The 15921-nt window shown below is 55.4% G+C and overlaps 4 protein-coding genes across 4 annotated transcripts; 1 reads left to right on the top strand and 3 right to left on the bottom strand.

Annotated features, from left to right (window-relative positions):
- Positions 1-20: 20 nt before the first annotated feature.
- Positions 21-1538, bottom strand: BJ171DRAFT_557707 (uncharacterized protein; the record flags this gene model as incomplete). Its single annotated transcript, XM_053113110.1, has 6 exons — positions 21-77; positions 230-385; positions 491-678; positions 773-930; positions 1027-1122; positions 1459-1538. 6 exons carry the CDS (start codon positions 1536-1538, stop codon positions 21-23), a joined length of 735 nt encoding a protein of 244 aa, XP_052970501.1.
- Positions 1539-6864: 5326 nt separating this feature from the next.
- On the bottom strand, positions 6865-7707 carry BJ171DRAFT_488868 (uncharacterized protein). The gene is made up of 2 exons (XM_053109411.1): positions 7597-7707; positions 6865-7490 (listed from the first exon to the last, which is right to left on the bottom strand). Exons 1-2 carry the CDS (start codon positions 7693-7695, stop codon positions 7059-7061), a joined length of 531 nt encoding a protein of 176 aa, XP_052970502.1. The 5' UTR covers positions 7696-7707; the 3' UTR covers positions 6865-7058.
- Positions 7708-8166: 459 nt separating this feature from the next.
- BJ171DRAFT_471471 (uncharacterized protein) lies at positions 8167-10257 on the top strand (the record flags this gene model as incomplete). Its single annotated transcript, XM_053108611.1, has 2 exons — positions 8167-8229; positions 8371-10257. The coding sequence occupies 2 exons, from the start codon at positions 8167-8169 to the stop codon at positions 10255-10257; spliced, it is 1950 nt and encodes a 649-aa protein (XP_052970503.1).
- A 429-nt stretch (positions 10258-10686) lies between these two features.
- BJ171DRAFT_488875 (uncharacterized protein) lies at positions 10687-15820 on the bottom strand. The gene is made up of 16 exons (XM_053109412.1): positions 15331-15820; positions 14918-15180; positions 14621-14734; positions 14062-14447; positions 13761-13878; positions 13608-13639; positions 13493-13512; positions 13148-13382; positions 12766-12959; positions 12629-12683; positions 12327-12509; positions 12144-12199; positions 11815-11902; positions 11634-11652; positions 11218-11465; positions 10687-11090 (listed from the first exon to the last, which is right to left on the bottom strand). Exons 1-16 carry the CDS (start codon positions 15645-15647, stop codon positions 10815-10817), a joined length of 2604 nt encoding a protein of 867 aa, XP_052970504.1. The 5' UTR covers positions 15648-15820; the 3' UTR covers positions 10687-10814.
- Positions 15821-15921: the final 101 nt, after the last annotated feature.

Raw genomic sequence — 15921 nt, forward strand, 5'->3', positions numbered from 1 at the left:
CATTCCAGAGATCAGCACACTTACCTATTCAACGACACCGCAACGTGGAAAATTCTGAAAGCCTCTCGGTATTGATGCTTATACGTTGCAGGAGAGAGGCGGACCAGTTATCACTGCTGTTGGAAAAGTATTCCAGATCCGGTTTGGTGTATTCAGCGCAGCCGACTAATGTGTCCGATTACTTGCGCCGCTTCGTTGCGACATCAAGATCCAAGCACAAGTGACCTACCTCCGTCAAATACATATATCCCAAATTATTGGTGCCGCTAGGGTGGCGGGCGTCGCTGGCCATCTTGTAGAGCGTCTTTGCCATCCCCACATCTCTCGCGACGCCCAGACCTTCTTCGTAGCATATTCCGAGATTGTTGTGCGCACTTGGGTTGCCCTATTCCATGTTGCGAGACGAGATTGATCACTTGTTCGGCGTCCAAGTGCGTCCTTGTCAAATCACCAATTCGTTCTGTCCGCTTGAGCGTCATCCGGAACTTACTTGGGCGGAGCTCTTTCGGTACCACTCAACTGCTTGGCCATAGTCTTGCTTAACGCCCTTTCCTTTATACAGGCAGCTACCGTAGTAGTTTTGCGCTCGTGCATCGCCTTCCTGGGCCGCCGCATAATACCATCTCGCAGCGGTCTCACAGCTTCGGCCACATCCATATCCGTTTTCCAGCAGGTAGCCTGGTTCGGCAGTATTTAGACCAACCGGGTCCTGTCAGCAACGTGAGCTCAGAAGCTGATCACGGGCACGGACAAATACACTCTGGCATCTCACCGATGTTGGTCATCGCATTCAGAGAGCCTCGCTCGGCTGCCCGCTGGTAGTATCCGGCCGCAGCGGAGTAGTCGGTTGGAACGCCTTTGCCATGCTCATATATCTTGCCAAGGCTATTGAGGGCCTCTGGATATTCTCGACTGGCAGCTTTCTTGTACCTATCCGGCCACCGAAATGCACGATTGAAATTGAGTGCGCGACCAGCCCCGGCACAGCTCCCAAGCGGCTTTGGTGGAGCAGACATCGATGGTTACCAGTAGAGTGCAGCTGCCATGTCTTTGGGCCGCCCAAGGCCGTTTTCGTATATGAAGCCCAGCATGTGTGCCGCCTCTGGCAAATCTTGCTGAGCGCTGGCCTACGGTGTGAGCGGATATCGTTAGAGCTAACAGCTTGAGACAGAGTTGGAGAGTTTGACCCACCATATAGCGCTTGTAGGCAATGTCTAGCGATTTGGGGACCCCGTATCCCAGGAGATACTTTTCGCCCTGTAAAAATAGCATGCGCGAATCATCTAGCGTGAGCTCTAAAAGGAGTCAGGTTTAAGAAATAGGTTAGGATGACAAAGGATGCGATTAGTACTCAAATAAGGATGAGGTATCGGGACTTTGGACATAAATCCGCAGACGTCACAACGCTCGGTGCTTTTCAATCGATAGTCGACATCAGCAACAGAATTTTTGACTCACCTTCCCAGTCTGGGGCTCCGGTTGCAACAGCCAACTTGGCCACGTTCCCCGATGCCTTCTCGGCGGTTATCGAACTCCATTGGGCAATTGATATGCTCAAAACGAGAAGCTGTGGGGCAAAATGAGCAACGGTCAAATAGAATGAGAGGAGAGGAGGAATAGATTACAATTCTAACTCATAATCCATCGCGTGCTCTGATGCCAGATGCCAGATGCCAGATGCCAGATATCAATGTGCCTTAAGACAGTTGCATACCAGATGCCTCCATTTCTCACGAACCCGATTCAGGCATCCATCAAGCCTTTTGCGTTTGATCGATGTGGGAGTCCACGCCTTGGCCTGCTGCTGCTTGATTTTATTGCTGAAGGCCCACACTAACTGATAAAACTCAAAGAGCTGGTACTCGGGTTCGTGCGAAGGTGGAGGTGGGCCATGGCTGTTTGGCACAAAGGTGACGAATCTTGCCAGGTCGCTCTTGTGAAAGAGGAATGAGTCCTAATTGGGATATCCAACATAATAATGTAAGATACTCGACCTCGCCGCCACGACTTTGTTCGAGCGATTGAGGATCGCCCAACAAATCTTCGTTACAACGACACGTTCTTTATCGAACAGCCGTCCAGGAAATCTCAGGCCATGACAAGAGAGCGCAGCAACGATGCTGCTCAACAGGACACCGCATCAGAGCCTCATTGCCAGCGTGCGTCAAGAATAGTCGTTGGACTCACTCTCATCTCGTTTACATGCTTGAGCAACTGTCCATCATCTCGAAGTTTGTGACTCATGGAGGCGATGCTCAGAGAGATCCCCTGTATCAAGTCATGGAGACCCTCAAGATCGACATAGTGAAGATGGGTGACCGCGTTCTCTTCTCGCTGGACAGCGTCCATGGCTGCACTGCTTTCGGGCTCAATAACCGGCGAGACAATCTCAACGGGCCCATCGGAACCGACGCGCGGGGCCGTGAGCTCAGTGTTGATTCTAAGCGCTGGTACAATTCTGGGCTGAATCGTTGTTGCTTCTGCGACGTACTCGTAGTGCGAGGACTTGCGTCGTTCGCGCTCAGGAATGTTGATCAGCCGGCTCACATCTGGTGAGGAAGCAATTGCTGCAGCGTCGCATTGCTGGCTCAAAGGACTCTCTGGGGCATATGCATTCCTCCCATACTGTGGACTTGCACTTGTGCCAGCGTTGAACAGCTTTTCGAAATCGGCGGACTGAGCGAGCCTGGGAGCATACGGTTGCGTTGGCGACGGTTGGGCATATTGGGCAGCCCCAATTCTCACAAGGTTGGAAAAATCACCGACATCCATTGAGCCTCTTCCATGATCCTTCATATTACTACCGACTTTCGGGCGATTGGATATTGCAGCGAAGTCGTGGAGGAGACGACAGGCATCTTTCCAAAACACGGCTGCTTTGCCGAAGGCAATGGCTGCTACCCAATCACTGAATCGACTCGATCAGGCCATGTCGCTTCAGTTTACAGGCGATCCAATAAAAAACGAGACACCCGGGTTTTTGACCATTCATCGAATATTTTGTTACCCAATGTTATCGCGCGCTGGCCATGACCATTCGCCACACAACCACTCTCCAGAGGAAAGTTTCACTCTCACTCTGCCACACTGCCATCCACCGAGCAGGTCTCTCACACAAGAGGGCAACACACCTCTACAAGTCCAAGCGACTGGATGAGCGAGTGGCACAGTTCAGGGACCAGGTCCGCTCCATCGACCCGCGGCGATTCGTTTTTGTCGACGAGACAGGGATCAGGAGATCCATTTTCCCTCTTTACGGATACTCGCCGAAGGGTGCTCCGCTTCGCCAGCGCAATCACATGAAGCACAAGTCTGTCTCGGCTGCATTTGCCATCAACCACTCTGGTGTGCTGCATCGCATGTACATCCCCACATCATTCAAGACACACTCGATGGTCGAGTTCTTTGAGCGAGCGAGCTTCCCAGACGACTCTGTGATTGTGATGGACAATGTCAGCATGCACAAGACAATGGCTGTCCTGGACTGCATCGAGCGCCGAGGATGGTCAGTGATCTTCACCCCACCTGCCTCGCCCGACTTCAATCCCATCGAGAACTTCTTTGGGATTGTGAAGCATCAGTACAGGAAGGCAGCAGCGCTGAATGCGTCCGAGGGGTTCAAGGTCGGGATGGTGACCCTGTTTGAGTCTGCCGTGCGGAGGGTGCTTCCAGATGTCTTCCCACGGCTGATTGAGCGATGCGCTTCTGGGGTTGAGTTCCCTCCAATCAAGCCGCCGTTTTCGCGTTCACATCCCTGGCTTGAACCTCTCGGCGATTTTTGAACAGGGTCACTTCCCCAACCAGCCCGCAAAGACGGGTTCCTTCGTCCTGCTGCTTTCTTCCCTCATCTCGCCTTGATCTGATCATCGCGCTATTGTACGATAAAGAAGCGTCTCTGCTCTGACCAGTACCACTGGCAGGCATCCAGCATCCTCTGCCCCCATGCCTCCGAAGCGCAAGGGTACCGGTGATGGCCAGCCTCGGCCACCCAGGCCCAAGAAAGCCAAGTCACAGTCGGAGCCTGTCTCTGGTTCGTATTCTGATCTCACGCATGCTTGTTCATCTGTTGCTCCGTCGCTCACCACCACTGCTTCTGCAGATCCAATGGATGTCGATCCCACCGAGCCTGGTCCATCTACTTCCTCGAGTACCGGCAAGCGATGTCGCCAGTGCGATGGCACCGATCACGAACGTTGCAACACCAGCAAGTGTCCCAAATACCGGCCCCTCAAGAGCTCCGTCGTCCCACTCGTGGATGGAAGGTCATCCGCCCCTCAGTTCAGCTGCTTCAAGCAGACGATGGATGGCTGTTGTCTCAATCCCGCTCTCCGCGACAAGATCCAGGCCACCGTCGAGGCCATGACCCAGATCCAGTTCGAGGCATCCAGGCTGCTCAACCTGCACATCCTCCGGTGCATCGAGCAGGATCTTCCCGTCCCCGTCATCTCCAAGTCCACCCCTGCATTCATCCGCCAATGCTTCACGATTGTCGAGGCCGATGCCCTCTCGCCGACCGGGGACAATGAGAAATACAACGAGCATCTGGTCGCTTCCTTTCGCGACTACCAGACCACTCGGCACGCAGACCTGCCTCCGGCCCCTCGTCTGCCTGATGGTGCTCACAGTCAGCTTCTCACACTGGCTGTCAATGCCTATGCCACCAACTGCACCACCCACCTCAACCTGGCCTACTGGCGACTCCTTCGCCGCTTCTGCGCTGCCGTCTTCCCAGCCAACAAGCATAAGCACGAAGCCATCGAGGCCTGTCTCGAGCTCTTAGAGAAACCAGGGCAGACTCCACCCAAGGCCGATCTCGAGTTCCTCTATCCAGACTTTGGCCACGTCCTGGACGAGTTTCGGTACAGCAGCGACCAGGACCGCTTCCGGGCCCTCCATCGCCTCTCACACCATGTGAGAATCCTCGCCCGAGACAAGATGGTCGACAATGTCCACAAGTGGATCGACTGTGACATGCCCGCCCTCCGAGTCACCGAGCTGCAGCGCCAGGCCAAGCTGGACAAGCTCACTACCCAAGGCATTCCCTCCGACGACAAGAGGTTCACCACGGCCAAGTCTGAGCTCGGCACCACCAAGTCCAAGATCAACAAGCTGGCCGCCAGGATCAACTGGGCACTCAAGCAGCTCGCCGTCGACACTCCTCCGGCCGTGTGCACGATGGTTCCTCTATGCACTGCAAGGGCCAAGTATGTCAAGATTGACACGGTCACTCTCTGGCAACTCCTTGACACCGAACATCGTCTTGGACTCACCAGGGACATGCTCAAGGAAGAAGGTGAGGACGGTGTCAACAACCAGGATCGTCTCTGGCGCAGTTGCTTCAAGCTGCGTAGTTCCCTCTTCCAAGAGCGGGACGTGAACAAGAAGCTGTTCAACTACGAGATCAGCACCGATGGCATTGGATGCACCATCGGTCTCGTCAAGTTTCTGCCTCGAACCGATCACACCGAGACCATCGAGCCTCCTCCGACTGCCGAGCAGCGCATCCAGGCCCACATCGGTGACCCAGACCCCAACCGCACCACTTGGATTGGCATCGATCCTGGAGTCGGCTTCATCTTCACGGCGGTCATCCAAGCACCGGGCCACCAAGACGAGGTGGTCTCGTTCTCGAATGGCCACTATCAGCACATGTGTGGCCATACGTCCGACACCAAGTGGCACAACACCATGAAGTATCGACTCAGCATCGAGACCTGGATGTCGACCACCCCCTCGCCCAAGGTGCCGTCCTCGGAAGCTTTCAAGGTCCATCTCACCCATGTCCTGCGACCGGAGCTGCGAGTGCAGCTCGATTTCCACCTTGGCAAGAAGGCCCGTCACCATCGCTTCACGGGCCACAGGAGGCGCCAAGTGGCCGTCGACAGGATGTGCAAGGCCGTCCTGAAGCACGCCCCGATACGGACCGATGTGGTGATCGCCTTTGGCAATGCGTCATGGCGTCAAGGCAAGGGCTATGCATCCAGCCCTCGGAGGCAGCGGTTTGCTCGGTACTTTGAGCAATTCGAGCACCACCGTCGCCGTCCCAATCACCATCATGGAAGCGTCAAGGTGGCCTCGACGAACGAGTTCAACACCTCGCAAGTGTGCTCCAAGTGCCTGGAGCCAGTTCGGTTGGAAGAACTCGATGCGCCCAGTGTTGCGAATTCCCACTTTGTCAGGAGCTGCAAGAATCCCAGCTGCCAGACAGTGTGGAATCGCGACGTCAATGCGGCGCGCAACATGATCATAGTGTGCAAGTCGATTGTGGAGACCGGAGAGCGACCGGTGGTGTTCACTCGGAGGCTGCCAAAGTGATCTGTTTTATTTCTTGTGGCTTTGCTAGACGCGAGCACAGCACATACTACATGTTCATGGAAACGGCTATGTTGTCCCGTTTTTTTCTGAATAAAGTGTAATTTCGAAACGGAGCACCACACGCAGATGGCTTGTGGGTCGGTTGGTGTTGATCGATCTGGCTTAGCGGCTTTGATCTGCACCCAAACCAGCGATATTTCCCTTCGGCCTGCATCTTCCCCTCATCCCCAGGTATGTCATGTTGCTCTGATTTACAGTGACTGCATTTGCAGCGTCTTGCTGGTCCCCGGCGTGCCCGCTCACTCCATGCATCTCCCTCACACAGGGAAATGATTTGACCCACTTGGTCGAGTGTGTGATATGATCCGACTACGCCGTGTTGTCCGAATGAAACGATGTGGCCCATCGTTTATTCAACACGGTGTATCGCTCTTGAGTCCCACTCAACTTTCCAGAGCGGAATACCAAGTATGGACTCAATGCATGATGCGGTGTGATGCGCGGCCTGATGAGTGCATTTTCCGAGCGATAGACGTATGCAGATTGTTACTGTAGCATGGGCTGCCATGAATTATCATCTATACATTCATGGTGGCATTTTATTATTTCACGAATGAATGCAATTGTTGCGATTTTGATGCCAAGGTGATCCCCTCAAATCCTGGGGAGCCACTGATCAACAACCACATTCCGATCCATCGCTTGGGTCGCTGAGCCACCTCTCCAATATGACTGCCCTCACATCATGCCTTGAACATGCCTTTCAGGCGATCAGTGATGCTTGGCTTCTTCGCCGCTGTGTTGCTGGCGTCTGTCGAGGTGCCTTCGATGGCGCTTTGAGCCGCAGGGGCGGCTTTGGGGGCAGCCTCAGCCGACCCACCCGACTTTGTCGACCCAAAGAGCGATGATAGCCCCATGCCGGTGGTCTCCGGATTGATACCAGCCGATTTGAGAGCCGCCCCGAGCTCCTGGAGCTTCTGTCGTGCCTCGGAGTCGGCCATCATCTTTGCGATCGTGGAGAAGCCAGGCTGCTTGGTTGCGTCGGCGGGGTCGATGTAGCCCTTTTTCACCATGAACTGGCTGAACTCGGCCATCTTTCGGGCAAGTGGCGCATTCTGCTGCATGGCTTTGACCAGCTTCAGCGCCTCTGGGTTTTTGTTGAGCTCTTGCATAACCTGCAGCGCGAATAGTCAGCAAACGAGAATGCACCATCGCGAACACTCGGGGTGTTGTGCCAGGCCAGGAGCCGCCGCTGGAGACCAGCATCCACCTGACACGCACCTTGGCCTGTTGAGGGCTCAGCTTTGGAATTGCGGCTCGAAGCGGGGCCGAGGTGTGCAGGAGACGGGCGCCCCGAAGAGATCTCATGGCGGGATTCATGGCTGGCTGACTGACTGGGGAACGAGCTGGTCGTCGGCGATCGGCTGGTTTTGCATCCACGGCCTGATCCGCACGCACCGCATCACGTGCGCTCTGTCCCACCAGGCAGCCGCGCGACCTCTTTCACATGCGCACGCCTCGTCTGGGCAGCCCGTCTGGGCAGCCAGCCCCTCTTCGCCGTCTCTCCCCTTGGCTGCCGTCGGTTTGTCGGGACAGCGCCAGCACAATTCCATCATGGTCGAGCCCACGTACACCGTCGAGGAGGTTGAGGACGATGCTGAAGGCGAAGGCGAGTTCGTGCCCGAGCTGGAATCGTCCCAGACAACAGTCGAAGAAATCAACGACGCAAGTGTCTGTCCATCGCCAGCATACATCGTCGAGGAGCCGACTGAGGAACTCGTGCACTACCAGCACGAGAACAAAGCCCGAAGCCAAACGGCCCTGACGATATCCGAAGACAATGAAGCCAAGATGTCAACCAGCCTGGATCCGAAGCTCCGACGAGACACCCTGAAGTCCGTTCTGAAGGGCTTGGTGAGGACAAGAAAGAGAGAGAGGGAGCCGCAGTGGTTTCTGCGGCGAAACAGCAGACACGAAATGCTTGAGCAGCACCGAATGGACTCCTCTGCGGCTCGACCAAACCAAAGCGCTGACTTATTCGCTCGCTCACAATAGGGGATCCTCGTCAAGACCGCCAACGTCGTCACGGACCTGAGCTTCACGACTGCCGAGATCGGCACTCGCTTTGGGCTGGGCATCGCAAAAGACGTCGTCTCGGTTGTTGGTGATGCCACCGGGCTGACCAAGGTGGGGGTGACCCCACTGCTCACCGGCACAATCTCTGTTGCGCAAAACATTGCTGTCACCGGGATCGAATCTGGTCGCTACTGGACCGATCTAGGTCTTAGTGCCGCCAGCGAGTCGCTGACGGCCCTGGATTCGGTCTTTGGAACATCAGACACGACCCGGACCATTGCCGAGCTTGCGCAGGTGGTCATGGATGAACTCAACCGGGATGCCCTCTCGGCAACAAAGCACGAAGCTGGCGAGGCGGACAGTCGTGTCGAGGGGATCGGCATGGTCGATGTCGTCCGTGGACTGACGGCATGGGCATGTCTGCAATACACCACACGGCTTCTGTGGATGACGAAGCGCGAGCAAGCCGTTTCGGACCTCCGCGGGATTGAATGGAATGAACCTCGGATCGAAGAGCCGCAAGAATCGGTTCTATTCCAGGTCGAAGAAGAGCAGCTCGTCGAGGGCGTCATTGGCGAGGGCGATGTCGTCGAGCCCTCGGTTGAAGAAATCGACGAGGTGCTGAGCCATGGTTGCGACGATCCTGCCACCGATCCTGCCACCGATCCTGCCACCGATCCTGCCACCGATCCTGCCCTCGCCAACACAAAGCTCATCTCGGATCTGAAGCGCCATGTTCGGTTTGCCAGCGGAGCCTATGGCAGAACAGCGATCCAGTTTCTGACCAAGGAGATGCCGCCCATTAGTCTTGGCGTCCGTGCCAAGGCGAAGAAGCTCGTGGCGGCAGTCACCAGCACCAACGGCGGACCCATTCGGCCCGCCTGCACCGCGGACGAGCCACATCCCAACGAAGAAGCCTTTTCGCGCCACACCGAGACCGAGCCCGCCCACCTCTACCATTCATCCAATCGAGACAAGGAAACGCTCCTGGAGACGCTATCGCTCAAGTCCGGCTACAAGCCGACCTACTACATCCTTGTCGACCACCCCAATCGCGCAGTCATCGTTGCTTTTCGCGGGACCTTCTCGCTGCATGATGTCATGGTCGATCTGACGTGTGACTATGACCAAATCCTCCTTGATGGTCAAGAATTCAAGGTCCACAGCGGTATGCATCGCTGTGCCAAGGAGCTCACTCAACCAGACTCTAAAGTCTACCAGGCCTTGACCAGAGCCTTGGAGGAACACCGGCGGTACAATATCGTTGTCACTGGCCATTCGCTTGGAGCCGGGCTGGCCTCGATGGTAACTGTGCTATGGGCGGATGCCAACGGATGCACCATTGGAACCTTGGCTCGGTATAACCGGACGGTGCGGTGTTTTGCCTTTGCTGCCCCCTGCGTTGTCGATGCCGCACTGGGTCGGCGGATGGGTAGAGTCGTCACAAGCGTCAGCATCGGAAACGACATTGTCTCCCGCCTCTCTTTGGGTGCCATCCGTGATCTAATGAAGGTGGCAGTGTGGATGAACCGACACAAGGCCCTGGCCAACGGTTTTATTGGCAACATCCTGAAGGGTACGGTTGGCGGCAAGGAAGAGGACGAAGGCGTCGAGGCCATCTCTGAAGCCATTCTCCAGGAGGCTATACAAGCCCGCGAAACCATCGAAAAGGAATGCATTCTCGGGGAAAAGCTCTATCCTTGCGGACGGGTCCTTTGGCTGACCAACGAAAACAAAGACCAATGTTTCTGGAAAGCCTTCGACGTTGTCGATGTCGATTTGATGTTTGGTCAGATTTGGCTCACCAAGGACATGCTCGTGGACCACTTTCCACAAGTCTATGAGAGCGCCGTGCGAGGTCTGTGAGGATCAGCACCTGGGTAATATCGCATAGGGGGGTCTTCCACAATACCCGGCTGCCAATCGATATTTTTGTATACCGCGAGTGCCAGCATCAGTGCTGCAGCATCAATATTACAGCATTCCCCAGACGAAACGGGCATCCTGTTTGAGCCACTTTTCCTGGTCCCCGAATACACCCATCCCGCCATGACCAAGCAGCGTGTCCAAGGAGACCGACGTTGAGGTTGTCTTTGGTAATGCCTCGTGGAAGCAGAGGAAGGGATGTCCATCGAAGCCAAGTATGCGTTGAACACTTCCAGCACCATCACCACCACCCGAGATGCCCAAGATCCAGGACACAGCGAGCGACTCGTTCGACCTGACGACCTTGACGTCGAGAAATCACCCTGTCCAGATGGTCGCATGCATGCACCACACTCCCGCATCGCGAAATCAATGCCAGTCGATCATCACCACAGGAGACTGACCAGATGTATTCTGCTTCCCAAACCAACAAAACTCACTCGGTTGCCAACAAAAACCGGAAGCAGCCACATGGCTTGCACGCTGCAGCCGAAAGATCACTGTGTTGAAGGCAGCGGCTGGTGTGAGGAATGTTCGGGGACGCCACTGTCCCGCTTCGTTCTGGACATGCTGTATTTGTGCCCTGATCCTATCCTTCGAAGCACGCTCTTGAATAGCAACCCCAGTGGGAGTGTGAACACAGCCGCCAGCTTTTGGATAAAATAGCCTGCAAATGTTGTCGATGGGAAGGCCTCCTCGGTTGCGTCAAACTTGATCTTGGCAGGCCTCCAGTCTTCGCGGCTGGGGCGCTCCTTGGAGCCGGTATAGCAAAACTAATCGATTGATATCGTGTTAGGATCCACTGATCGGTAGTCGATAGTCGCGCAAAGAGAGCCGTGGCTGCTGCAGTTCGCTTCCAAGGGCAGCCCTCAAGAACGACTCGATCGTCGTTGCCCTTACCTTGCGCGGTATCCACTTGCCGTCGACTTCTTGTTCTATAACCAGAAACCAGCGGTAGCCAACGACCGAGGCCTCTTCGGCCAAAACCGCTTGACTCGGCATACCATGGACACCCGGAGAATGCAGTCCTTCGCCCTCGTCATCGGAGCCAGCTGCCCATCGCTCGTAGAGTGCCCTGAGATCGAGGCGGCTCTTTTGATACACAAATCCCAGCTCCATGGATGAGCCTGGGTTGCGCAGATTCATAGCTGCCCGCGGTTGTCAGCATCGAGACTCCGTGTCAGTCAGCAAATCGCATGTCCTTGTGCGCTGAAGGAGGGTATCCAGTGCCAGTTGATCATCATAACCCTGGGCATTGCCTCGCCACATCCAGCTGGGCCTCTCGTTTCCCACATCGTGCTGCAGCCACTACTTACAGAGGACGGACTCGGCCCACTAAAACCCCCAAGAGTGTGCATGCAACAAAAGTATCACAAAGAGCATAGCTGGTGAGTAGTACCTTACGAATATGTGCTGCAGTCGCCAACACCAGAAACAGCTGCACTGGTACTGAGACACTCGTTAACCATACGCCGTGCTTTGCTGATGGATGCGCACCTGCAATATCCAAATCGCACGGGCTTTCTCATAGGTCACGGCAACGGTCCGCGAGAGTTGCGCAATAAAAACGTTGATGAGGAGAATGCTGTGGATGTGCATGATTGAGTATGTTGTTCATGGGACATGGGACATGGGTCATGGGCCATGAGTCATGAGTCAAGTAGGAATCGATAGATTGTGAGAGGAGCATCAAGTAAATGATGTTGGGCATCATGCACGACCAGCGCAGATTTGAGTGGACTGCCGGTAGAACGGCGTATGGGGCTATGAGGGTGTTGGAGCTTATATCGATTCTCTCAGGTATACCGTCGCAGATGATGACATACTTTGTGATAAAGTTGATCACAATAAAGAGGGTCATAGAAAAGTCCGGAATGACAGCCTGGGCGCAGTGAAGAACGTTATGCTGCAGTTCGTGCGACTCATCTCAGCGCAGCAATCACCGTTCTCGCTCGTCAGTCAAAGCAGGTCCAGCGTCGATAGCCGCACGGCAGTCACGCTCTCCGTACCTTTCGAAAATCGTCGTAGATGGCTCCGCCGTACAGATACCGGAACATCCATACCACTGCGCCGCCGAGCCACTGCCAGTCGCTGAAACTGGTCGAGGGATCCGAGGTGGAGGCCACGGGCGATAGTTGCAAGAAGAACGCACATGCGAATCCGACGTTGAAGAACATGTAGAGTACGAGAAACTGATGTGTTCCAAAGCAAGCGAGATTGTTAGCACATATACTCACATGGCCCATTTGCCTTGATAGCGTTCGTTTTCAGCACATATGCATGCGAGTGCGAAGCAACCAAAGCCACGTACTTGAACCAGATCGGTGTACACGATTCGGAGGAACACAATCACAAAGGGACCGAGCCTATTGACGTTCGCCAGCAAGGATGGTTACAAGACCGTCGGGTTCTGCCCCCCCCCCACCAGCCGCGTCTCGAGGCGCTTACTTGGAGGAGTGCTTGGCAAAGAAAAACAGATAGATCCATCCGAGTATCGCTGCCAGCCCAAGCAGAGCATTTTCGAGCGCAAAGTTTCCAAATGCACATCGGTTGACCACCACTGCAATCATCAGACCAATAAAGAGCAAACGAAACACATTCGCAGCCCCAGTGATCCCGCGATCTATGCCTCGTATGTACTCCTGGTGGTGTTGGCGCCGTTAGTCCTGAATGAAGCACAAGGATCGTCGAAGAGAGCACAGAGCGATGGTTGAGGCCGATATAGGCCCGCCGCTCCGAGGCTATGTCACAGCAGCCTCAACCTTACACAACCCAGATGTCATTCGGTATCAGCCATCAGACATCTAGCAATCAGAGGGACACAGCTTACCAGCCCACTGTTCCAGATATCCCGAACTTCAGAGGTCGCAATCGTCAGAGTCAGCAGAATGACGATAATCTCTAGAGCCATGCGGTAGCCTCCTCTTGGCTCGCTGTACAGTCCGCGATTGCCCACAGGCATCAAGGAAACGGTGACTGCAAACAAAACCATCAGTATAAATGCGATTGAGAACCGCAGATACACAAGTTGGCGATGTGAGAGACTTCTTGGACCGGGAGTTTCCCTGTCAGAACACAAGAGCCGACGAGCGTCAAGTTAGCCCACTCACTCGCTACGACAAGCACTTCAAGGCAACCAAGCAAGCAAAGTAGGATCATTGACAAAACGGCATACCAGGCACATTGAATGATCATCTGCATAAGACCATGGGCAAACACAGCCTGTCAGTATTGTAGTGATAGCGCCACGTACGTGCCAAAGTCAAGGTCTGTGTACGGCCATGAGATACCTGGAAGATCGGGTGTGATACGGTGGCGAAGTCTGTGGCAAGCGCAAAATACGAGTCTCGTTGATGCTGTGCTCAGCAGAAGGGCCATCAAAGCCTCAGGAGCGGCGGCTTCAGCGACAAAGTAAATCTGGACTCGTGCGCCAGCGACCTTACCGCCATTATCAACGGCAATGTGAAAAGCTGTGCGTGGTCGAGATGAACCCTTGCGGCCACCGCCGTTGGCTGAATACAGGTGATTGAGTGGGAACTGGTAGCACCGTGTTTGGCCAAACTGGAGACCAGGGTGAAGAGGACAAGGTGAGTAAAATATTTGTGTGGCATCGGAGTGGAGCACATGAAGGGGTGGGAGCCGTGGCAGAGATAGGTTGGCGCGGCGAGCACTGGCTGTCAGAAGCCATCCGCGCCGGCAGTTTGACTCAAGCATCGAATACCCGGTTTTGAGCACACCCATTACCTCCCAAATCGGCCGCTTGATCTCGTCCAGTATGGCCGTCTTTCGCTGCCAAATAGCGACCTCGAGCGGCGTCATCGCCTCCAGCCCAACGTCTGTTTTGACGTAAGCCTTCCAGGTCATGAGATCGATGAATCGTTGGATGACAATCTCCTTTTGTTTGGGGTCGGTATACTGCTTGGCGATTCGGGAGCGTTCCCGAAGCCACCACGGAGCCAGCGGATGCTTGGAGCTCATGCGCACCACCGATGAGAGCTGTTTCTTGGCTTGGTCACAGAGATATCGAAACATGGATGCCGTGGTGTCCTCCTTGCCCTTGTATCGAAACTTGCCGTGAAAGGCCAGGGTGTGAAGCACGGTGAAGCCCGTAATGCCCTTTCCCTGCTCGACTGGATGGACGGGGCCGCACGAATATGAGCGGTGATGGCCAAGGCAACGCGGCAGCATGATACCATGGCAGCATCGTGTCGCTGATTCGGCTCTGGACATCGGCGCTGTTCCAGGAGAGCATTTGCTGGGCTGTCCCGAGTGTCGGAGCCGCCTGAGCAGGCAGTGTTCTTACCGTCTCTCTCGCGATGCACATTGTCGGTCACAGTGACATCGCACCCAAGCTTCTCGACGAGGTATTCGACCATCTCTTTGTTCTGGGCAAGAGCGGCAAAGGCCAGCACGGTTCCTAACAGATGGGAGACATGCAGCGACATGGGCCAGCCAGTACACCACAGTTGGATGAGAGTACCGAACACATACTTTCGGTGACCCATGTGTCCCCCGCAGGGCAGACAAGTCGGATTGAGGGGGGACAATAGGGACAATGGTCCAGATATCCCCCCCCCACTTCTCTGCCTCCTACACATACCGCCATAGTTGAAGGAGCCGTGGGTGTCGAAGCGAAACTCGGAGCCAAAGGCCAGGGGTCTGTCGATCAAGTCTTTGACAAGTCTCGGGCGCTCAAACTCGAGGGCTCTAGCCTCCTTGAACTCGACTCCGGTCTCGATCGAACGAAGCTGAAGGAGCTTGAGCCGGTACTTGAGAGCCGACTCAAACAAGTACTCCACCATGCCCACGTCGCCCTGGGTGACGGCAATGTGCATGACCGTCTCGCCATCGTAGGGGGAGACCCTGAGCGCCGATGGCATTCGCAAGGGACGGCGCATGAAAGGGAGACAACCGGTGTATGAGTCTCTGTCCATGTCTGTGGCGACTGCTGCACATGCCCTTGCGGCTCCAAGCGATGATAACCACAATAGCAGACAGGCACTCCTGGATTACCTGTTGTCGGGAAGAGCGAACGGCTCAAACACCAGAGTCGGGTCACTCTCGACCAAGAACCGAGCGAGGACGGGTTGGCGACGGAGCATGGCGACATGAAGCAGTGTGGCCCCAACGGGGTCTCGAAGCTCGGCCAAGGTTCTGCCTTCGCCGGTCCATCGATGCACAAAGTTTTGTAGCCCCGGGAGATGGCCGGCCCAGACATGCTCGAAGCCGACGGTCTTGTCCTGGCCAAAGATTTGCTCTGCGATGCCGTCCATGGTGTAGAGGTCCCTGGTGCCCAGCTCGGGGTCGGTCGTTTGGAAGTGGAACTCCATCCTGCGGTCGGATGCAAGGTGGATTCGACGGGCGACCGGCGACGGTTTGCTGCTTGGGCGGCGAGACACCGGAGCGACGGTGCCAGGACAGAGATGTGGCAAGACCCGAACGAAAGGACTCGGCGTCGGGGCTGGCTGGGCTCGGCAGTCAAGCCAGCGCTCTGGTGCATGCTCCCCCACACAAACAGATGCACAGTGGGCACGACGGGGACCAGCGAGCCGCTGCAGATGTAGTAACTGCACGTCCGGCAAGAAGCATACCTGGGGATGAGGG

This window comes from Polychytrium aggregatum (assembly GCF_025602895.1).
Source record: "Polychytrium aggregatum strain JEL109 chromosome Unknown BJ171scaffold_4, whole genome shotgun sequence".
Taxonomy (NCBI): Eukaryota; Fungi; Chytridiomycota; class Chytridiomycetes; order Polychytriales; genus Polychytrium; species Polychytrium aggregatum.